Source organism: Coregonus clupeaformis, chromosome 37 (assembly GCF_020615455.1).
Source record: "Coregonus clupeaformis isolate EN_2021a chromosome 37, ASM2061545v1, whole genome shotgun sequence".
NCBI lineage: Eukaryota > Metazoa > Chordata > Actinopteri > Salmoniformes > Salmonidae > Coregonus > Coregonus clupeaformis.
This window is the reverse complement of record NC_059228.1, coordinates 4,905,627-4,930,093: the sequence shown is the minus strand read 5'-3', so window position 1 is coordinate 4,930,093 and position 24,467 is coordinate 4,905,627. Positions and strand designations below refer to the sequence as shown.

Sequence of the window (24,467 nt, the reverse complement as noted above, 5' to 3'; positions counted from 1 at the left end):
CCCCAAACATAACACTTTGTATTCAGGACACAAAGTTAATTTATTTGCCTTTTTTTTTGCAGTTTTACTTTAGCCTTATTGCGAACAGGATGCATGTTTTAGAATATTTGAATTCTTTACAGGCTTCCTTCTTTTCACTGTAATTTAGGTTAGTGTTGTGGAGTATGTTGATCCATCCTCAGTTTTCTCTTATCACAGCCATTAAACTCTGTAACTGTTTTAAAGTCATCATTGGCGTAATGGTGAAATCCCAGAGTATTTTCCTTCCTGTATCTTTTTAGTGACTGGGTGTACTGATACACCATCCAAAGTGTAATTAATATCTTCACCATGCTCAAAGGGATATTCAGTGTCTGCTTTTTTTATTTTTACCCAACTACCAATAGCTGCCCTTTGCCAGGCATTGGAAAACCTCCCTTGTCTTTGTGGTTGAATCTTTTGTTCTCTATTGTTCCTCAATCAAGTGGGGAGGCCGACATCATGGATTCCCATCAGACCTAGTCCTTGAATGCCCTACTCCTTGAAGTTTGCAGGTGTCTAAAAAAAACACTGTTGCTCAATGTATTTTTTTTATTTTTTTTTAGCCTTTAGTGTGTTAGGTTCTGACAGAGTGAAAAACCTAAAGGACAACTAGTCAAAGCTCAAACCAAGTTTATTCACCCACTGGGTCAAACAGCTGCATAGGACAAAGACGTGTTTACACCAGCACATATATTTATACCCTCACATCTGGACAGCCAATACATCTCTATTACTAGGCAGGACTTTAGTGGTGACTGTTCTTTCTCACTTTGTCTGACCTCGACCCGATTTCCTCACTCCTTCCTAACTCACGGCTGTCCTACCTTATCAGTGACTGAAACCAGACCGTTGCCCTTCTTTTCTCCATAGTATACATGAGATTTAACCATAACAACATGTTCTAACAGAATGTAAACTTTCTGCACTCCCCTTTCTCACTCAGTAGATTTCCATCCACTCAGTTCTAATAGTGTAATATATTTCAAGTTAGAAGTTCGAATCCAACAAGTGTTCTTTACTGTATTTATACATGGGATATCACTTTTCAACAGTAAAAGTTCCACAATCGCTGGAGGATGTCTTTTTAAGTTTACACAGATGTTTATTTTTTACACTGTTTGGACTCAAGCATCCCGAAAAACCCTTTGGCGGCCCGCCCAAGGATTTCAATGGTAGTATAATTCCTGGTGTACATTCATCCCTGTGTGTTTCAGAAGCAGAATGAGGCCGTGCCCCACCTTCCCACTGATGCGTTGGCTGTGGTTGTGTGTGTGCACCAGACAGTGGCACTGCAGCAACAGCAATGGCAACAACTGCAGACTACCGCTGTGTGTGAGGCAGATATGGGCCTACCTCAGACTGATGGTCGACTCCCTCTATTACAACTCCCTCACCAACTCTGACGTCGTCATGGACTCACTGCTGGAACCCATCATCTGGATGGTGGACCTACTCACCCGCAGGTTGGGGGCGGTAAGTGTGTGTGTCAGTGAGAGTTGCACAGATGTTCATGCTCATGAAACAGTTTCTCACTCATTTACCCTCTCTCTCCAGGTGTTTGTATGTCTGGTAGTGATACTGACCAGTACTATCCTGGTGGTAGTCTATGTGGTTCTGCTGCCCATGATCTTCGACACGTACTCTCCATCCTGGATAGCCTGGCACATCACGTACGGACACTGGAACCTTGTCATGATCGTCTTCCACTATTATAAAGCTACCAATACTACCCCAGGATACCCCCCTACGGTACACACACACACACACTTGCCTTGCGGTAGTCCATCGTATCCGATGATGACATCCACTTCTGAGTTAACAGTGAATTATTATATTTGGTGGCTGTAGAGTCCAATCCGAGATCCACAAACTTTATTGCAGGTGGGGCATGTGCAGTCTGTGTTGGCGGGGGCAGGCATGGTTATGTCTCCTGAGCTGTTTTTGCGGTCTCTTTGTGCTCCTCTCCTCCTACCTCTGTACACCGCTCTGGCAGAGCTGCCGCCAGGTGAAACGGTCGGCAGCAGCGTCCTCCAGGTCTGTGGGTTTGATGTTGCACTTCTTCAGTGACGTTTTCAGCTGGTCCTTGTAGCGCTTCATCTGCCCCCCTGCAGACCGCCGGCCAAGGTGTAGCTGGCCATACAAGATCTTCTGTGGCAAGCGCTCCTGAGACATTCCCATAACATGCTCGAGCCAGCGCAGTTGGTGTTGGGTGACCATGGCGTCCATACTCTTGCAGTTGGTCTTAGAAAGTATTTCCGTATGGGGCACACGGTCGCGCCAAGTGATTCCCAGGATGCGCTGCAGGCATCCTATGTGGAAACGCTTGAGCTGCTTGTAGTGGCGACTGTAGGTGACCCAGGCTTCACAGCTGTAAAGAACTGTAGTAATGCAGACGGCTTGATAGACAGCGACTTTGGTGTGCATGTGGAGATCGCTGTTTTGGAAGACCCTGCGTCTGAGTTTCCCGAAGGCAGTTAAGGATTGCTTGATCCTGTTTTGAATGTTGGGGTTGACGCTGCAGTCCTCCGAGGATGCTGCCCAGGTATTTGAATGACGGGGGACAACATAGTCTCACCTGGAGTTTAGTCAGTATCATACTGTGATCTTTCCAGCATTCTGCACCCCTCATGGCACATGTCAGCAGGACGTCATTGGTGTTAGAACATCTCACTATGACGTAGTCGATCAGGTGCCAGTGTTTGAAGTGTGGGTGCATCCATGATTTGTATTTGTTCTTCTGCTGGAACAAGGTGTTAGTGATGATGAGATCATGCTCGGCACATAGTTAGCAGTCTCATGCCGTTATCATTGACCTGGCCAACACCATGCCTAGCCAGCCCTCCGCTCCATATCCTGTTCTGTCCTACCCTAGCGTTGAAGTCACCCAGCAGAAAGAGCTTGTCATTCCTGGGGATGCGGTAAAGGGCCTCATATAGTGACTGGTAGAAGCAGTCATTTGCCTCATTTTCAGATGGTAACGTTGGTGCGTATGCACTGAGAAGAGTGGCATAGCGCATCTTGGCTAGGGGGATACGGAGAGACATGAGTCTTTCACTTATGCCGACAGGTGGGTAAGTCTGGGTAAGAGGCTGTTCTTAATTGCCAGTCCCACACCGTGCTGATGTTGTCCACCTGGAGGGTAACATTTCCAGAAGAAGGTGTAGCCTTCTCCCTCTTTCAAATAAAATGTTATTGGTCACATACACGTGTTTAGCAGATGTTATTGCGGTTGACGCGAAATGCTTGTGCTTCTAGCTCCGACAGCGCAGTAATATCTAACAAGTAATATCTAACAATTTCACAACATATACCCAATACACACAAATCTAAGTAAGGAATGAATTAAGAATATATACATATATGGACGAGCGACGTCAGAGCGGCATGGACTAAGATACACTATATACATATGAGATGAGTAATGCAAGATATGTAAACATTATTAAAGTGGCTAGTGTTTCATTTCTTAAAGTGGCCAGTGATTTCTAGTCTGTCTCTAGGCAGCAGCCTCTAATGTGCTAGTGATGGCTGTTTAACAGTCTGATGGCCTTGAGATAGGAGCTGTTTTTCAGTCTCTCTGTTCCAGCTGTGATGCACCTGTACTGACCTCGCCTTCTGGATGATAGCGGGGTGAACAGGCAGTGGCTCGGGTGGTTCATGTCCTTGATGATCTTTTTGGCCTTCCTGTGACATCGGGTGCTGTAGGTGTCCTGGAGAGCGGATAGTTTGCCCCCGGTAATGTGTTACCGGGGGCAAACCTTGCGGTTGCGGGCGGTGCAGTTGCCGTACCAGGCGGTGATGCTCTCAATTGTGCATTTGTAAAAGTTTGAGGGTTATAGCTGCCAAGCCAAATTTCTTTAGCCTCCTGAGGTTGAAGAGGCTCTTGCGCCGCCTTCACCACACTGTCTGTGTGGGTGGTCCATTTCAGTTTGTCAGTGTAGTGTACGCCAAGGAACTTGAAGCTTTCCACCTTCTCCACTGCGGTCCCGTCGATGTGGATAGGGGGGTGCATCCTCTGCTGTTTTCTGAAGTCCACAATCATCTCCTTTGTTATGTTGAGTGAGGTTATTTTCCTGGCACCACACTCCCAGAGCCCTCACCACCTCCCTGTAGGCTACCTCGTCATTGTTGGTAATCAAGCCTACTACTGTTGTGTCGTCTGCAAACTTGATGATTGAGTTGGAGGCGTGCTTGGCCACGCAGTCATGGGTGAACAGGGAGTACAGGACTGGGCTGAGCATGCACCCTTGTGGGGCCCCAGTGTTTAGGATCAGTGAAGTGGAGGTGTTGTTTCCTACCTTCACCACCTGGGGGGGCCTGTCAGAAAGTCCAGGACTCAGTTGCACAGGGCGGGGTTCAGACCCAGGGCCTCGAGCTTAATGATGAGCTTGGAGGGTATTATGGTGTTGATTGCTGAGCTATAGTCAATGAACAGCATTCTTACATAGGTATGTAAGATGGGATAGGGCAGTGTGCAGAGTGATGGCGATTGCATCGTCTGTGGATCTATTGGGGTAAGCAAATTGAAGTGGGTCTAGGGTGGCAGGTAAGGTAGAGGTGATATGATACTTGACTAGTCTCTCAAAGCACTTCATGATGACAGAGGTGAGTGCTACGGGGCGATAGTCATTTAGTTCAGTTACCTTTTGCTTTCTTGGGTACAGGAACAATGGTGGCCATCTTGAAGCATGTGGGGACAGCAGACTGGGATAGAGAGAGATTGAATATGCTCGTAAACACACCAGCCAGCTGGTCTGCGCATGCTCTGAGGACGTGGCTAGGGATGCCCTCTGGGCCGGCAGCCTTGCGAGGGTTAACACGTTTAAATGTTTTAGTCACGTTGGCCACGGAGAAGGAGAGCCCACAGTCCTTGTTGTCGGGCCACGTCGGTGGCACTGTGTTATCCTCAAAGCAGGCGAAGAAGGTGTTTAGCTTGTCCGGAAGCAAGACGTCGGTCTCGGCGACGTGGCTGGTTTTTCTTTTGTATTCTGTGATTGTCTGTAGACCCTGCCACATACGTCTCGTGTCTGAGCTGTTGAATTGCGACTTCACTTTGTCTCTATACTGACGTTTTGCTTGTTTGATTGCCTTGCGGAGTGAATAACTACACTGTTTGTATTCTGCCATATTCCTAGTCAACTTGCCATGGTTAAATGCGGTGGTTCGCGCGAACGCTGCTATCTATCCATGGTTTAATAGTCACAATGGGTATGACATCTCCTATACTCTTCCTGATAAACTCAGTTACCATATCAATGTATTCGTCCAAATTATTTATGCAAGCTACCCGGAACATGTCCCAGTCGACGTTGGCATTGGTCAGACCAGCGTTGGATAGTCTTTAGCATGGGTACTTCCTGTTTTGAGTTTCTGCCTATAGGAAGGGAGAAGCAAAATGGAGTCGTGGTCAGATTTGCCGGAAGGAGGGCGGGGGAGGGCTTTGTAAGCATCCCGGAATTTTGAATAACAGTGGTCCAGTGTTTTAGCAGTGTGTTTACTACAGTCGATATGCCTAGTCCTCAAATTTGCTTTGTTAAAATCCCCAGCTACAATAAATGCAGCCTCAGGATATGTGGTTTCCAGTTTGCATAAGGTCCAGTGAAGTTCTTTTGAGAGCCGTCGTGGTATCGGCTTGAGGGGGGATATAAACGGCCGTGGCTATAACGGAGGAAAATTATCTTTGGAGATAATACGGTCAGCATTTGATTGAGGTATTCTAGGTTGGGTGAACAAAAGGACTTGAGTTCCTGTATGTTACTACAATTACACAATGAGTCGTTAATCATGAGAAACACACCTCCGCCCTTCTGCTTCCTGGAGAGATATTTATTCCTGTCTGCGCGATGAACTGAGAACCCCTCTGGCTGGACCAATTTCGACAGAGTATCCCAAAAGAGCCATGTTTCCGTGAAACAAAGTATGTAACAGGCCCTGATGTCTCTCTGGAAAGAAGTCCTTGCCCTGAGCTCGTCAACTTTGTTATCCAAAGACTGAACATTACATTTACATTTTAGTCATTTAGCAGACGCTCTTATCCAGAGCGACTTACAGGAGCAATTAGGGTTAAGTGCCTTGCTCAAGGGCACATTTACGTCATTTAGCAGACGCTCTTATCCAGAGCGACTCACAAATTGGTGCATTCACCCTATAGCCAGTGGGAAAACCACTTTACAATTATTATTTTTTTTGGGGGGTAGAAGGATTACTTTATCCTATCCCAGGTAATCCTTAAAGAGGTGGGGTTTCAAATGTCTCCGGAAGGTGGTGAGTGACTCCGCTGTCCTGGCGTCGTGAGGGAGCTTGTTCCACCATTGGGGTGCCAGAGCAGCGAACAGTTTTGACTGGGCTGAGCGGGAACTATGCTTCCGCAGAGGAAGGGAGCCAGCAGGCCAGAGGTGGATGAACGCAATGCCCTCGTTTGGGTGTAGGGACTGATCAGAGCCCGAAGGTACAGAGGTGCCGTTGCCCTCACTGCTCCATAGGCAAGCACCATGGTCTTGTAACGGATGCGAGCTTCAACTGGAAGCCAGTGGAGTGTGCGGAGGAGGGGGGTGACGTGAGAGAACTTGGGAAGGTTGAACACCAGACGGGCTGCGGCATTCTGGATGAGTTGTAGGGGTTTAATGGCACAGGCAGGGAGGCCAGCCAACAGCGAGTTGCAGTAGTCCAGACGGGAGATGACAAGTGCCTGGATTAGGACCTGTGTCGCTTCCTGTGTAAGGCAGGGTCGTACTCTCCGAATGTTGTAGAGCATGAACCTGCAGGAGCGGGTCACCGCCTTGATGTTAGCGGAGAACGACAGGGTGTTGTCCAGGGTCACGCCAAGGCTCTTCGCACTCTGGGAGGAGGACACAACGGAGTTGTCAACCGTGATGGCGAGATCATGGAACGGGCAGTCCTTCCCCGGGAGGAAGAGCAGCTCCGTCTTGCAAGGGTTCAGCTTGAGGTGGTGATCCGTCATCCATACTGATATGTCTGCCAGACATGCAGAGATGCGATTCGCCACCTGGTTATCAGAAGGGGGAAAGGAGAAGATTAGTTGTGTATCGTCAGCGTAGCAATGATAGGAGAGGCCATGTGAGGATATGACAGAGCCAAGTGACTTGGTGTATAGGGAGAAAAGGAGAGGGCCTAGAACTGAGCCCTGGGGGACACCAGTGGTGAGAGCACGTGGTGCGGAGACAGCTTCTCGCCACGCCACTTGGTAGGGAGCGACCGGTCAGGTAGGACGCAATCCAGGAGTGAGCCGCGCCGGAGATGCCCAGCTCGGAGAGGGTGGAGAGGAGGATCTGATGGTTCACAGTATCAAAGGCAGCAGACAGGTCTAGAAGGACAAGAGCAGAGGAGAGAGAGTTAGCTTTAGCAGTGCGGAGAGCCTCCGTGACACAGAGAAGAGCAGTCTCAGTTGAATGACCAGTCCTGAAACCTGACTGGTTTGGATCAAGAAGGTCATTCTGAGAGAGATAGCAAGAAAGTTGGCTAAAGACGGCACGCTCAATAGTTTTGGAAAGAAAAGAAAGAAGGGATACTGGTCTGTAGTTGTTGACATCAGTGGGATCGAGTGTTGGTTTTTTGAGAAGGGGAGCGACTCTCGCTCTCTTGAAGACGGAAGGGACATGGCCAGCGGTCAAGGATGAGTTGATCAGCGAGGTGAGGTAGGGGAGAAGGTCACCGGAGATGGTCTGGAGAAGAGAGGAGGGGCGGGCAGGTTGTTGGGCGACCTGCAGTCACAAGTCGCAGGATTTTCAGCAGGGAGGAAAAAGTGGCAAAGAGCTTCCTAGGGTTAGAGGCAGATGCTTGGAATTTAGAGTGGTAGAAAGTGGCCTTAGCAGCAGAAACAGATGAAGAAAATGTAGAGAGGAGGGAGTGAAAAGATGCCAGGTCGGCAGGGAGTTTAGTTTTCTTCCATTTCCGCTCCGCTGCCCGGAGCTCTGTTCTGTGAGCTCGCAATGAGTCATCAAGCCACGGAGCTGGAGGGGAGGACCGAGCCGGCCGGGAGGATAGGGGACACAGAGAGTCAAAGGATGCAGAAAGGGAGGAGAGGAGGGTTGAGGAGGCAGAATCAGGAGATTGGAGGGAGAAGGATTGAGCAGAGGGAAGAGATGATAGGATGGAAGAGGAGAGAGTAGTGGGAGAGAGAGAGCGAAGGTTGCGGCGGCGCATTACCATCTGTGTAGGGGCAGAGTGAGTAGTGTGGGAGGAGAGCGAGAGAGAAAAGGAAACAAAGTAGTGGTCGGAGACATGGAGGGGAGTTGCAGTGAGATTAGTAGAAGAGCAGCATCTAGTAAAGATGAGGTCAAGCGTATTGCCTGCCTTGTGAGTAGGGGGACGGTGAGAGGGTGAGGTCAAAAGAGGAGAGGAGTGGAAAGAAGGAGGCAGAGAGAAATGAGTCAAATGTAGACATAGGGGAGGTTGAAATCCCCCCAAAACTGTGAGGGGTGAGCCATCCTCAGGAAAGGAACTTATCAAGGCGTCAAGCTCATTGATGAACTCTCCAAGGGAACCTGGAGGGTGATAGATGACAAGGATATTAAGCTTAAATGGGCTAGTGACTGTGACAGCATGGAATTCAAATGAGGAGATAGACAGATGGGTTAGGGGAAAAATTGAGAATGTCCACTTGGGAGAGATGAGGATTCCTGTGCCACCACCCCTCTGACCAGATGCTCTCGGGGTATGCGAGAACACATGGTCAGACGAGGAGAGAGCAGTAGGAGTAGCATTGTTTTCAGTGGTAATCCATGTTTCCGTCAGCGCCAGGAAGTCGAGGGACTGGAGGTTAGCATAGGCTGGGATGAAGTCAGCTTTGTTGGCAGCAGAACGGCAGTTCCAGAGGCTGCCTGAGACCTGGAACTCCAGGTGTGGGGTGCGTGCAGGGACCACCAGGTTAGAGAGGCAGCAGCCACGCGGTGTGGGGCGTTTGTGTAGCCTGTGCAGAGAGGAGAGAACAGGGATAGGCAGAGGCATAGTTGACAGGCTGTAGCAAATGGCTACAATAATGCAGAGGAGATCGGAATGAAATGAGCTAAACATCTGGGAGAGGAGAGAGCAGGGCCCTCTCACCAAAAACTTCTACCTCAGAAACTATAATTGTTTCACTGAACCACCCGAACAAAAACTCTACCAACTTCCACCTTTAGAAATCAGAATTGTTGTGAACCACAGCGGTTCAATGTTTAAAGGAATAGACTCAACCCACTTTATTCAGCTAGCTAACTATGACACCATAGCTAACTAGCATGCTAGCATCCAATAACACACCGTTTAGCACCAACACTTGGTCACAACAAACCACCAATAGTGTGTTAACACACTAAGCAGATAATTTGTGTCTGTGTCTAGTTCCTATCATAACGCAGCAATAATTAAACGTTGGCTAGCTAGCACAAATATATTGTATTTTAGCTACTACAGTACAGTTAGCTGGTCGTGTTGGCTAGCTAGCAATGGCCACTGTGTTGACTTTGTTTTAAGAACGGCTAGCTAGCTAGCTTCGTGCTACCCCCGGCACCGCCGAAAAACAATGCCAACCTACAGTAACTACCCACAACAGCCCACGATGCCTAGCTATGACGCCATAGCTAACTAGCATGCTAGCATCCAATAACACACAGTTTAGCACCAATACTTGGTTACAACAAACTACCAAGAGTGTGTTAACACACTAAACAGATAATTCATGTCCGTGTCTAGTTCCTTTCATAACGCAGCAAAAATTAAACGTTGGCTAGCTGGCACATTAACATTGAAAACAACTCTCCACCGTTGCACTAAACAGATAATTACCAATAAACGTTACCAGTAGCTACCCGCTAGCTAGCTAGCCTCGTGCTTCGCCGGGCTCCGCCGTAAACAATACTTACCTACAATAATTACCTACGGAAACCTACAATAACTACCTAAATAACTACCTAAATAAACTACCTACAATACCTAACTACAACTACCTACCTACGATCTAAATACATGGTTTAAGCTTTACTCAACACCATATGAGAAGCCAAGCTTACCTCCTGCTAGAGAAAACACAACCTCGAGTAATATACTCGGAAGCGGTGGGTGGTGTGCGCGCCTCCTAAGTCGAACCAGCAGGCAGCCTCGAGTGCCTCTCCTCCGCCGGCGACGTTTTGGGTCGGCCTCTGGAATCAGTCCAATTGCTCTGGGGAGAGCGAACAAAGGATCTGCTTCGGGAAGTCGTAATGCTGGTAGTTCTGGTGAGTTACCGCCGCTCTGATATCCAATAGTTCTTCCCGGCTGTATGTAATGACACACAACATTTCCTGAGCTGCTAATGTAAAAAAAAATAATACACCAAAAAACTAAATACTGCAAAGTTTCCTAAGAGCGAGTCGTGAGGCTGCCATCTCCGTCGGCGCCATCTTCATCCAGGAACCTGGTATCACTATCAATGTTGTAGCACCTTAGTTCTGCAGCAATCAGAGCGGTCTGTCATTATTGTCGTCATAGTCCAAAAGAGTTCTGATGTTCCATGTCGCCAGTTTCAGGGGAATTATATATTTTTTAGCATATTTGACCGCTGAGTGGAACTGCCGATAGGTGCGATAGCCTATCCAGGAAGGAGTGAGTGGGCACTTTTTAGGCCACCTTTTCTAGGCCTCTCCCCAGCTGGGGTGAGCAGTGTGGCTCCTAAATATGTCTGCTCAGTCACACGGGTCTGCCGAGAGCAGCTGCCACTCAAGTCCCAACTGCTGGCGATCATAATAGCCCTCTGCCGCTGGCGTGCAGAGGTCTGATTTAAGGTCTCCCAGTGCATTCACTCCTGCCCCCGTCACCAGACACCCCAACACAGCCAGGCTTTAGTCCAGTTCCCAGTTGATTGCTTCATCAAGGTCAGAAGTGGATACCTGCGCAAAGGAGGTTATTTAAAGTGCCGCTGAGGGTGCACAATTCCCTACCGCACTACTTCACTGTAGGAAGGTGTATTCATTTAACATTTACATTTTAGTCAATTTAGCAGACGCTCTTATCCAGAGCGACTTACAGTTAGTGAGTGCATACATTTTTCATACTGGTCCCCCGTGGGAATCGAACCCACAATCCTGGCGTTGCAAGCGCCATGCTCTACTTATTATTATCTTATTCCAGTGGCAAGGGGGGGAAACTCAGGACGACCAGCGTCTTCCACTGCAGGAGGCTGCCAGGTCCACAGTCTGTCGGTGTCTGCCTACCGCGTGCCGGCAGCACGCTACTTTTCTCTCAGGGTGTGCTCCCCTAGCCTTTGTCGTACCAGACTAACCAACAAGGCAGTGGGGCAGTGGTTGATGGCTGCCAGGGTGTGTCCACACAGAGGTGGGCCTCCATGATTTGTATTTGAATGTTCCATGGTCTCTATGGATTCAAACTTCTGAAACATACATTAACAAGCTGGGCTTACAGGACGTGAGTGATGCTAGGCTAAAAGCACTGCTGCTACACTGCCTAGGCGCAGAGGGACAGCGTGTGTTCGGGACACTTGGCTATGCTGAAAAATACAGCAATGCTGTGGCTCTCTTGGAGACACTTCTACACCCTAAAGTGCCCTCCTCCGTCGGTTTCTGTTCAGATGGTGCCACCAGCTGCCTGGTGAGTGTGCACACCAGTATGAGGCAAATCTACTGGGCTTAGCTAGCTCGTGTAGATTTGGGGCAGTGCAGGACGAAATGGTACGTGACCAACTCATTGAGCATTAAAACAACAAGAATGTATGTGAAAGAGACTCCTCTCTGTGGCCCACTGCTGCTCAGAAATCCATGCTGGTTAGCCTGGAGTTTCAAGACAACCAGTTAAAGTGTACTGCCACTAGGAGGCCCGACTGGAGTTTTGGTCATGGAGAGGCTTTGTACCGGCAAGGTGAGACTTGTGCATGAAGCTGCTCCCCAATTCACCACAAGGGCACGTGGTAAGCACGTGGTAAGCGAGCATGCAACTTAACTCTACCTAGGCACTACTGCACTAGACGCGTCACATGCACCCTGCGGTTGCCCACACACACACACACAGGTGTAATAGAGATCTGTGTGTTGTTTATTCCAGATGAAAAATGACTCTCCATTTGTGTCCGTGTGTAAGAAGTGTGTCATCCCCAAACCAGCCAGGACTCACCACTGTGCCATCTGCAACACGTAAGACAAACTCTGCTTTCCCCTAACCACATATCTAGGATCAGAGGACCCTATCCTAACCATAACCATTAGGGGAATTAGAATTAGTATTCCCGTCAGATATTTATCTACTCAATGAGAACTCGTAACACTTGTACAGTATAGTAGCGTTGTAGATGTCTAACTTTAACATGACGTCTTCTACTTCACAGGTGCATTTTGAAAATGGACCATCATTGTCGTATCCTTTTAAATGGAGTTTGAAGTTGGAGAGTAGAGATTGATTGGTAGTGTACTGGTAATGTCACGTTATCAGGGATGGTTGACCCCATTTAGATTGTGTCTACCATAGTTGCATCTTTTACAAGCAAGTCTGTTAAGCACAAAAATGAAGATTATTACACAGTATTTTGAGGATGGGTGTTAGTGTTTTTGGTTTCTTCCTCAACTCTGGTTCCCCCCAGCATGGCTGAATAACTGTGTCGGCCATTTTAACCAGCGCTACTTCTTCTCCTTCTGTGTCGCCATGACCCTGGGCTGTATCTACTGCAGCATCAGTGGCCGGAACCTTTTCCTAGATGCTTGTAGTGCTGTACAGGTACACACAAACTCTTTGAGGGAGACTTGGGTCTGCTGGTCTGCTATCTCCTCCATTGTAGGGCTTCGATCAGTGAGAGGCTCATGGTCTACTTTAACCGTCACTGTGTTCAATTTTAACTTTTGAAGTGTTTTCTTCTGTTTGTCTAACTTTGGTGTTTGTCTCTAACTCTTGGTGGTCTGAGGGTGTGTGTTTTTGCGTTGTCCGATAGCGCTTCAAACACCATGTACTTTGATAACTCTGGTGTCCCGGTGACAGGGATGGGGCAACTCATAGGCATCTTACCGCCTGTGCAGGTAGTACACACACACACACACACACACTACCCCTCCCACTTCATTCTGCCTCTCCTGGTTACTTTTTTGTTCTTACTGGTGGTGGTTCAATAGATGACTTGGATTTTAAAGGGTGATATTGTTCATACGGTCTTTGATCTTGTATTATGCTTACTGCATACTCATAAAACAGGTGACTTAAGCACAACCCTGGGTCCTGACTAGGATATGTTTTCCTATTTAGTTGTTTGTATGACCTCTGTCTGTCAATCAGAGCCCCTACCAGACTCCTCCCTTCACGTTCAGAGACGAGATGTTCCACAAGAGTATCATCTACATGTGGGTGTTAACCAGGTGAGATGTACTCGACGAGATTACTGTATTTTAGTTAGTTTTGACACAGTGATCTTAGAAAATACATATTTTATTTATTTTATTTTTATTTCACCTTTATTTAACCAGGTAAGCCAGTTGAGAACAAGTTCTCATTTACAACTGCGACCTGGCCAAGATAAAGCAAAGCAGTGCGATAAAAACAACAACACAGAGTTACATATGGGTTAAAAAAAACAAAGTCAAAAATACAACAGAAAATATATATACAGTGTGTGCAAATGTAGCAAGTTATGGAGGTAAGGCAATAAATAGGCTATAGTGCAAAATAATTACAATAGTATTAACACTGGAATGCTAGATGTGCAAGAGATTATGTGCAAATAGAGATATTGGGGTGCAAAATAGCAAAATAAATAACAATATAGGGATGAGGTAGTTGGGTGGGCTAATTTCAGATGGGCCGTGTACAGGTGCAGTGATCGGTAAGGTGCTCTGACAACTGATGCTTAAAGTTAGTGAGGGAGATAAGAGTCTCCAGCTAAGAGATTTTTGCAATTCGTTCCAGTCATTGGCAGCAGAGAACTGGAAGGAATGGCGGCCAAAGGAGGTGTTGGCTTTGGGAATGACCAGTGAGATATACCTGCTGGAGCACAGACTACGGGTGGGTGCTGCTTTGGTGACCAGTGAGCTAAGATAAGGCGGGGATTTGCCTAGCAGTGATTTATAGATGGCCTGGAGCCAGTGGGTTTGACGACGAACATGTAGTGAGGACCAGCCAACAAGAGCGTACAGGTCACAGTGGTGGGTAGTGTATGGGGCTTTGGAGACAAAACGGATGGCACTGTGATAGACTACATTCAATTTGCTGAGTAGAGTGTTGGAGGCTATTTTGTAAATGACATCGCCGAAGTCAAGGATCGGTAGGATAGTCAGTTTTACGAGGGCATGTTTGGCAGCATGAGTGAAGGAGGCTTTGTTGCGAAATAGGAAGCCGATTCTAGATTTAACTTTGGATTGGAGATTCTTTATGTGAGTCTGGAAGGAGAGTTTACAGTCTAACCAGACACCTAGATATTTGTAGTTGTCCACATACTCTAGGTCAGACCCGTCGAGAGTGGTGATTCTAGTCGGGTGGGCGGGTGCCAGCAGCGTTCGATTGAAAAGCATGCATTTAGTTTTACTAGTGTTTAAGAGCAGTTGGAGGCTACTGAAGGAGTGTTGTATGGCATTGAAGCTCATTTGGAGGTTTGTTAACACGGTGTCCAATGAAGGGCCAGATGTATACAAAATGGTGTCGTCTGCGTAGAGGTGGATCTGAGAGTCACCAGCAGCAAGAGCGACATCATTGATATACACGGAGAAAAGTGTCGGCCCAAGAATTGAACCCTGTGGCACCCCCATAGAGACTGCCATAGGTCCAGACAACAGGCCCTCCGATTTGACACACTGAACTCTATCTGAGAAGTAGTTGGTGAACCAGGCGAGGCAGTCATTTGAGAAACCAATAGCTCCAAGTTAAAAGCACATTATTTCCCCATGATGGTAGAAACTCAGCCCCACAGTACTGTGTGTTGTCACTGGCTGTTTGGCAATAAAAATGTGTTTTAAAAAACCTGCGATTGGTCATTTTAGCATGGTGGCTGTATCTCTTGGGGGGCTGACTATCTGGCACGCAGTGCTGATATCCCGAGGAGAGACCAGCATAGAGAGACACCTCAACAACAAGGAGACCAAACGGATGCGCAAACATGGCAAGGTGCACGCACGCACGCACACACCTAGTCTTACAGTTGGTGGACACAAGCTATTCAAACTGTTCTCCTATTTCTCCCAGGTGTACAAGAACCCCTTTAACTATGGCAGACTGAACAACTGGAAAGTCTTCTTAGGTGTGGCGAAGAAAAGGTTAGTTAGATGCGTCTCCTGTCCAGGCAGTGTGACAATCTATTGATCTGCACAGATATTTAACACGCACATTATGTGACTAGGTCAGAAATAAAACACTATTACTAAGTATTGTATTTAGTTGTGATAACCTCTGCCTCTCTTCTTTCTCCAGTCATTGGCTGACACGAGTCCTCCTGCCCTCTGGACATGTCCCCTTTGGGAACAGCCTGACCTGGGACATCTATCCAATCAGAAAAGACATGATGCCCATCTGAGCCAAATAGAAAATAACTGAATTGAGACTTCTACAAAATGAGGCAATGTTTGTCTGACCACTGACCCCACAGACTCTGTCCACAGATAACTACATCTCCCAGCGGCTCCTGCTCCCTACATGTGCTGAAGTCACATGACCAGGTTGTGTAGACGAGCAGGAGAGTGAATATTGGGAGGACTACAGGGAAGAGATGGGGAATGTTTGCTGCTCCCAAGTGAAACAACCCTACAAAATGTATCAACCCTGGTCCTGGCACAGCGGTCTGGGCTTGCGTAATAAAGGCCTACCACACTCCAGCACTTGTAATGATGTGGGGATGAACTGTTTCATAATGTTTTCAGACTGGACTACAGAGTCATCATATTACTCATAAAACCTAGAGGTCAAACAGGGAAATGGTTCCAATTGTTTTTCCACCATTCACTTTTCCCATAGGGGTTTTTAGGAACACTTAAAATAAGGGCTTCTTGTAGGCTTACCCTGGTGTGATGTTTTGATAACTGTGTAAATCTCTCTAGGACAAGGTAACTTTTATCAATATATTCGCCTGTATTTACCCCCCCAAAATTAAAATGAGTATGTGGCTATCATAAAGAACTACAAATGCCATGATGATCTGGACGAGACTGCCGAATCAAGGCAAAGGTAAGAATCACTGGATTAACTATCCGTCAGCTAAATATAGTAATGAATAAATTGGCAACATTTCTTTAGATGGACATTTTTGAATCGCCGTAGAGCCGAATATTGATTTAAAAGTCACCTTGTCCGAGAGAGATTTACATGGTTATCAAAACGTCACGCCAGGGTAAACCTACATGAAACACAGCCCTTATTTGTTTCTAAAATCCCCTATGGGGAAAAATGAATGGTGGAAAAACGATTGAAACCATTTCCCTGTCTGACCGCTAGGTTTTATGGGTATTATGACACGTCCACTGTGGAACTCTATGGTGTACATCAGGTGTGTCAAACTCATTCCATGGAGGGCCTAGTGTCTGCAGGCTTTTGGGTTTTTCCTTTCAATTAAGCCCTAGACAACCAGGTGTGGGGAGTTCCTTACTAATTAGTGACCTTAATTCATCAATCAAGTACAAGGGAGGAGCGAAAACCCGCGGGGGGTTGCGATATCCGTTTGCGATATTACGACATTTCCTCAAAACAATAACAAATGTGGATCTCGGCTTTAAGCTAATTTTAACATTGTCATAAGGAGCACGTTCAAAATCATAAACATGTTTTCCCATCACATGAGGTTACATTAAGAAAATTGACGGTAACGGTTAATGATATCATAAATCAGCCATAACCCCTTGCTACCAGGAAAATGGAAGCAAGGGAGGGGAAATTGAATGCAAGCTTAATAAAACATTTGAACTTGTTTAAACATCTATCAATGGGTAACAGGGTTGACGTGTTATGCTCAATGCACTCTTCCTTCTACCCCAAAACACCATATGTCTGTACAGTAGGAGAGTTACATGCAATTTTACATTTGTTGACCCCCCCAATGTTCTCCATTGTTCAGTTGACATTATGATTAAAAGAGTAGTTGGCTCTGACACCTGTGGTCGCGTCTATCCTTCACACTTAACATTTGGCGACAAGGATGGCTGAATTTTCCCTACCATCACCCTCTCCCTTTTTCGCTCTGCCAGGTGAGTCCCCAGTTCCATGGTCTCTATGGATTCAAACTTCTGAAACATACATTAACAAGCTGGGCTTACAGGACGTGAGTGATGCTAGGCTAAAAGCACTGCTGCTACACTGCCTAGGCACAGAGGGACAGCATGTGTTCGGGACACTTGGCTATGCTGAAAAATACAGCAATGCTGTGGCTCTCTTGGAGACACTTCTCTACACCCTAAAGTGCCCTCCTCTGTCGGTTTCTGTTCAGATGGTGCCACCAGCTGCCTGGTGAGTGTGCACACCAGTATGAGGCAAATCTACTGGGCTTAGCTAGCTCGTGTAGATTTGGGGCAGTGCAGGACGAAATGGTACGTGACCAACTCATTGAGCATTAAAACAACAAGAATGTATGTGAAAGACTGTTACTCAAACCTGATGATTTGTCAAAGGCAAAGGCACTCCAGCTGGCTTTTCAATTGGAGTCTGTGGCAGAATGTGCTGCAAAGCTAGCCTCCTCTCTCCAACCACTCGCTCAAACTGACACGGACCGCTTTGCTCAGACACTATACACAGAGATGCCCCACCCCCGAGGGAGGGTGAGGCGGCACTTCAAAGCGAGGAGAGCACCATGCACTGTTCGACGGCTTGGGCTGCCTCACCTCCTTCGCACACCAGTCTCTGATTGACCCCCGTCATATGATCTCTAAGCCGCGTCACACTGGCCCTACGCACAGACGTCGACGCCGAACTCCGGCACCAGCTAGAGGAAGACATCATTGTGCCTATCGATGCATCCCCCTGGATCTCAAACCTGGTGGTGGAAAAAAAATAATCGGGGAGCCTGCGTGCCTGTGTGGACCTTAGAGCAGCAAACAAGACCATCATCCAAAACAAATACCCCCTGCCCACTGCGGAATAGCTCACTGCCCTGTTCTATGGCGCCACTGTGTTCACCAAGCTGGACCACCATGAGGGATACCTACAGGAGCCGCAACCTCACAGTGTTCTTCACCCACTTAGGGGTCTTCTGCTACAAGCACATGTCGGTTGGATTAAGCTCCGCCCCCAGCTGCTTCCAAAATATCATAATGTCGGTCTTGGCGGGGATCCCAGAGAAGGCCATGTACCTCTGACATCGTTGTTCACGGACCCACCACCAGGGTCCATGATGAGTGCCTCTACAGCGTGTTCACTGCACTGGCAAAACACCAAAGTAGAAATACTTTGTTACTGTACTTAAGTAGTTTTTTGGGGATATCTGTACTTTACTATTTATATTTCTGTCTGTTTACTTTACTACATAAACATTTTAAAAAGTATACTTTTACTCCGATACATTTCCCATGACACCTTCGTTACTCGCTACAAAATCAAATCAATCTGAAGTTGGAAGGAAAAAACTAATCATGTTGGAAAAAAGATGCAAGCAACATCGGCCGGCACACTCATGGGTGAACTTGTTTTGCAATGCAGCAGGCGACGACATGCAGAGTTGATCCAATTCTCATCGTTTTGGGCAAATCCAAGGGTCCTAAAGTGCAAACCCCAACCACTGGGAGCCTGTCACTTGCAAAACAGTCATCCACTCAGTAGCACTTTGCTCAAGCATCTCAGAAATCGCACAATCATGACCGACATCGCTCTACCACCACCTCCTGATGAGGATGAACACCCTTGGCTGTATCTAAAATAAATGTTTTATTTTCTCGGAATGAAGGATTCATCCTACCGGATGAAATGTCTGTTATGTTTACCAAAAGTTCAGGAAATACTAGAGTTCAAGAACTCGCCTTCAAACCTAAAAAAACGCATTGAGGTAAGCCTACCTCTTAGCTTGCTAGCTAGAATTACGTTAGCTAATGTTAACTAATTAGTATGCTAACCTAGCTAGCCCACATTTGTTAATGCAACAAGCAGTGTTAGTTGATGCTAGCTAATCCTATATACCTAAATAGTTCACTAGCTAGTAGCTACCTACTTTAGCTGGCTAACATGTGCCCAGATTCGGAAGCTTTGTTAGCTAACGCAATCTAACTAAACTGACACGAGATAACAAGCTAGCTAACTAGTAGTTTCCGAATCTGGGCACATTTTAGTCAGCTAACGTTAGTCTAGCCAAATACCTTTTCTCTAAACACCTGGTCAAGCTAGCTAGCTAACTAATGTTAGCTTTCGGGTGTTAGCTAGCCATTTTATTCCTTGTGTTAGTGGATAAAGTTGTTCTTACCTAGCTAATTACTGTAGACTTAAGTTATTGACATAACCTACTAGCTAGATCAATTAACCGTTTTTTCTCATTGTAATATTAAATGGTGGTGTTAAGTTGCGTCAATTCAAATCTGGTATTGGAACAAAAAGAGGTCAATACACGTCTTCTATAATAAACTAGTATTTTAATTAATGCAAAACACTTCAATGGTAAATATGATGTTCGTATATACGGGTCCACTGAAATACCACACATGGCAGTCAGAGAACTGGTCCATTGTTATAAGTTCTTCTTTAAATACTCTGACAGAGATAGTTCCCGCTCCCTGCTGGTCTGTCAGAGTAGAGACTGAGCGTGGTTTACACTTACTCAGCCTATCGTTGGCGCACAGGCTGGTCCCATCCCCTTGGCGCTTCACTGTTGCCAGGCATAAGTTGTTATCTGCAGCTTGTCCAGAGAGTCAGCACCCATAGACACAGTTTTCCTGTACTTTCCCACTCTAACTGTACTCTTTGTACCTATGTCCTTGGACAGTTCAACAAACAGGCAGTGTGAGTCACAAGCCTTATCTCACCGTACTCCCTAACAGCTCCTCACATGAATCACAGCTTGTTAGGTTAAACAATTTATATCAGTACAGTACAAACCTTTTATGTTTAATCATTAATGCTTTCTTATTAAGCTAACAGCACATCTAAAATACAGTGGGGGAAAAAAGTATTTAGTCAGCCACCAATTGTGCAAGTTCTCCCACTTAAAAAGATGAGAGAGGCCATCATAGGTACACATCAACTATGACAGACAAAATGAGAATTTTTTTTCCAAAAAATCACATTGTAGGATTTTTTATGAATTTATTTGCAAATTATGGTGGAAAATAAGTATTTGGTCAATAACAAAAGTTTCTCAATACTTTGTTATATACCCTTTGTTGGCAATGACACAGGTCAAACGTTTTCTGTAAGTCTTCACAATGTTTTCACACACTGTTGCTGGTATTTTGGCCCATTCCTCCATGCAGATCTCCTCTAGAGCAGTGATGTTTTGGGGCTGTCGCTGGGCAACACGGACTTTCAACTCCCTCCAAAGATTTTCTATGGGGTTGAGATCTGGAGACTGGCTAGGTGTCAGGATCGTCGGAAGGAGCGGACCAATACGCAGCGCGTGGAGTGAACATGATGACTTTATTTATAAAGCAACCACGTAAAAACAACAAAAGACGATAGTGAAGTCCTAACGTAACAATACACTGAACTTGGAACAATAACCCACAAAACAAAGGTGAAAACTGACAGTTTAAATATGGCTCCCAATCAGAGATAACGAGCCGACAGCTGACACTCGTTACCTCCGATTGGGAGTCATTGACTACAACATACAACACCTAGAAAAACAACCCACAGACCTGCAAACATAGAAATACACCCGACAGAACTACCAACATAGAAAAACACCCAAATCCCCAACAAAACAACATACACTCTAGCTCACATACAAAAGTCCTAGAGCCAGAGTGTCACAGTACTCCCTAAAGGTGCGCACTCCGGGCGCACCAGCATACGCTCTAGGGGAGGGTCTGGGTGGGCGTCTGTCCACGGTGGTGGCTCTGGCCCCGGTCGTGATCCCCACCCCTACCACAGTCACAAACTGCTTAGTAGGCAGTACCGGACTAAGGGACAGCACCTGACTAAGGGGCAGCACCGGACTAAGTGGCAGCACCGGACTAAGGGGCAGCACCGGACCAAGGGGCAGCACCGGGCTAAGGGGCAGCACCTGACTAAAGGGCAGCACCGGACTGAGGGGCAGATCCTGGCTGGCTGGCTCAGGCGGATCCTGGCTGGACGGCTCTGGCGGATCCTGGCTGGCGGAAGACTCTGGCTGATCCTGTCTGGCAGAAGGCTCTGGCTGATCCTGTCTGGCAGAAGGCTCTGGCTGATCCTGTCTGGCAGAAGGCTCTGGCTGATCCTGTCTGGCAGAAGGCTCTGGCTGATCCTGTCTGGCAGAAGGCTCTGGCTGATCCTGTCTGGCAGAAGGCTCTGGCTGATCCTGTCTGGCAGAAGGCTCTGGCTGATCCTGTCTGGCGGAAGGCTCTGACGGCGTTGGGCAGACGGGCAGTTCAGACGGCGTTGGGCAGACGGACAGTTCAGGCCCCGTTGGGCAGACGGGCAGTTCAGACGGCGTTGGGCAGACGGACAGTTCAGACGGCGTTGGGCAGACGGACAGTTCAGGCCCCGTTGGGCAGACGGGCAGTTCAGACGGCGTTGGGCAGACGGACAGTTCAGACGGCGTTGGGCAGACGGACAGTTCAGGCCCCGTTGGGCAGACGGCAGACTCTGGCCGTCTGAGGCGCATCGTAGGCCTGGTGCGTGGTGCCGGAACAGGAGGTACCGGGCTGAGGACACGCATCTCAGGGCTAGTGCGGAGAGAAGCAACAGGGCTTGCTGGACCCTGGGAACGCACATGACGCCTAGTGCGGGGAGCCGGAACAGGGCATGCTGGACCCTGGGGACTCCCATAACGCCTAGTGCGGGGAGCCGGAACAGGGCATGCTGGACCCTGGGGACTCCCATAACGCCTAGTGCGGGGAGCCGGAACAGGGCATGCTGGACCCTGGGGACTCCCATAACGCCTAGTGCGGGGAGCCGGAACAGGGCATGCTGGACCCTGGGAACTCCCATAACGCCTAGTGCGGGGAGCCGGAACAGGGCATGCTGGACCCTGGGAACTCCCATAACGCCTAGTGCGGGGAGCCGGAACAGGGCATGCTGGACCCTGGGGACTCCCATAACGCCTAGTGCGGAGAGCAGGAACAGGCCGGGCCGGGCTGGCGAAGCGCACCGTATCCCTGGTGCGTGGAGTAGGAACAGGCCGGGCTGGGCTGGCGACGCGCACCTCATCCCTGGTGCGAGGAGTAGGAACAGGCCGGGCTGGGCTGGCGACGCGCACCGTATCCCTGGTGCGAGTGGCCGGAACAGGCCGGGCCGGGTTGGCGGCGCACCGTATCCCTGGTGCGAGGAGTAGGAACAGGCCGGGCTGGGCTGGCGACGCGCACCGTATCCTTAGTGCGAGGGACCGGAACAGGCCGTACCGTCACGGGGAACACACACTACTGGCTGCACCACGGGACTAGGAACGGGCCGGACCGAACTGGTTACACACCCCAGTACCTCACGCCGTGCCTCAACACTTTCCTTCCCTGCTTTACCCAGTTGCCCCCTTGACCTGGTAGCCCACTGAATCTGTCCCTTCTCTGCCTCCGTCAGCCCCCTTAACCTGGCAGCCCTCTGACTCTGCCTTGTGGCAGCCTCCTGCTGCTCCGTCGCCCAAGCCATGTGCCCCCCCCCAAAAATTTCTTGGGGTTGCCTCTCGTCCTTCCGACGATGATGGCCCTGCTGATGCCGTTGCTCCTCTCGCCGTCGCCTCTCCACCGTCTCGTTCCATGGTCGGCGATCCATACCATCTAGGATCTCCTCCCAAGTCCAGGACCCTTTACCTTCCACCAGTTCCTTCCATGTCCAGACCCTTTGTTCCTGGACGCGCTGCTTGGTTCCTTTATGGTGGGTTATTCTGTCAGGATCGTCGGAAGGAGCGGACCAATACGCAGCGCGTGGAGTGAACATGATGACTTTATTTATAAAGCAACCACGTAAAAACAACAAAAGACGATAGTGAAGTCCTAACGTAACAATACACTGAACTTGGAACAATAACCCACAAAACAAAGGTGAAAACTGACAGTTTAAATATGGCTCCCAATCAGAGATAACGAGCCGACAGCTGACACTCGTTACCTCCGATTGGGAGTCATTGACTACAACATACAACACCTAGAAAAACAACCCACAGACCTGCAAACATAGAAATACACCCGACAGAACTACCAACATAGAAAAACACCCAAATCCCCAACAAAACAACATACACTCTAGCTCACATACAAAAGTCCTAGAGCCAGAGTGTCACACTAGGCCACTCCAGGACCTTAAAATGCTTCTTACGAAGCCACTCCTTCGTTGCCCGGGCGGTGTGTTTGGGATCATTGTCATGCTGAAAGACCCAGCCATGTTTAATCTTCAATGCCCTTGCTGATGGAAGGAGGTTTTCACTCAAAATCTCACGATACATGGCCCCATTCATTCTTTCCTTTACACGGATCAGTCGTCCTGGTCCCTTTGCAGAAAAACACCCCCAAAGCATGATGTTTCCACCCCCATGCTTCACAGTAGGTATGGTGTTCTTTGGATGCAACTCAGCATTCTTTGTCCTCCAAACACAACGAGTTGAGTTTTTACCAAAAAGTTCTATTTTGGTTTCATCTGACCATATGACATTCTCCCAATCCTCTTCTGGATCATCCAAATGCACTCTAGTAAACTTCAGACGGGACAAGTACTGGCTTAAGCAGGGGGACACGTCTGGCACTGCAGGATTTGAGTCCCTGGCGGCGTAGTGTGTTACTGATGGTAGGCTTTGTTACTTTGGTCCCAGCTCTCTGCAGGTCATTCACTAGGTCCCCCCGTGTGGTTCTGGGATTTTCGCTCACCGTTCTTGTGATCATTTTGACCCCACGGGTTGAGATCTTGCGTGGAGCCCCAGATCGAGGGAGATTATCAGTGGTCTTGTATGTCTTCCATTTCCTAATAATTGCTCCCACAGTTGATTTCTTCAAACCAAGCTGCTTACCTATTGCAGATTCAGTCTTCCCAGCCTGGTGCAGGTCTACAATTTTGTTTCTGGTGTCCTTTGACAGCTCTTTGGTCTTGGCCATAGTGGAGTTTGGAGTGTGACTGTTTGAGGTTGTGGACAGGTGTCTTTTATACTGATAACAAGTTTAAACAGGTGCCATTAATACAGGTAACAGTGGAGGACAGAGGAGCCTCTTAAAGAAGAAGTTACAGGTCTGTGAGAGCCAGAAATCTTGCTTGTTTGTAGGTGACCAAATACTTATTTTCCACCATAATTTGCAAATAAATTCATTAAAAATCCTACAATGTGATTTTCTGGATTTTTTCCCCTCATTTTGTCTGTCATAGTTGACGTGTACCTATGATGAAAATTACAGGCCTCTCTCATCTTTTTAAGTGGGAGAACATGCACAATTGGTGGCTGACTAAATACTTTTTTCCCCCACTGT

General features: G+C 47.8%; 1 protein-coding gene across 3 annotated transcripts in view; it reads left to right on the top strand.

The window, feature by feature from the left end:
* LOC121553567 (palmitoyltransferase ZDHHC16A) overlaps positions 1–16,000 on the top strand; it is a 40,811-nt gene extending 24,811 nt beyond the window's left edge. For 2 of the 3 annotated variants that reach the window (XM_041866759.2, XM_041866760.2), the window contains exons 2-10: positions 1,236–1,494; positions 1,576–1,770; positions 12,055–12,143; positions 12,335–12,363; positions 12,587–12,720; positions 13,270–13,349; positions 14,964–15,087; positions 15,166–15,236; positions 15,391–16,000. In XM_041866759.2, the coding sequence (XP_041722693.1) occupies positions 1,236–1,494; positions 1,576–1,770; positions 12,055–12,143; positions 12,335–12,363; positions 12,587–12,720; positions 13,270–13,349; positions 14,964–15,087; positions 15,166–15,236; positions 15,391–15,493 (1,084 nt within the window). In that variant the 3' untranslated portion in view covers positions 15,494–16,000. The remainder of the gene's footprint in view (positions 1–1,235; positions 1,495–1,575; positions 1,771–12,054; positions 12,144–12,334; positions 12,364–12,586; positions 12,721–13,269; positions 13,350–14,963; positions 15,088–15,165; positions 15,237–15,390) is intronic. The other variant, XM_041866761.2, reaches the window with a different exon arrangement.
* Positions 16,001–24,467: the final 8,467 nt, after the last annotated feature.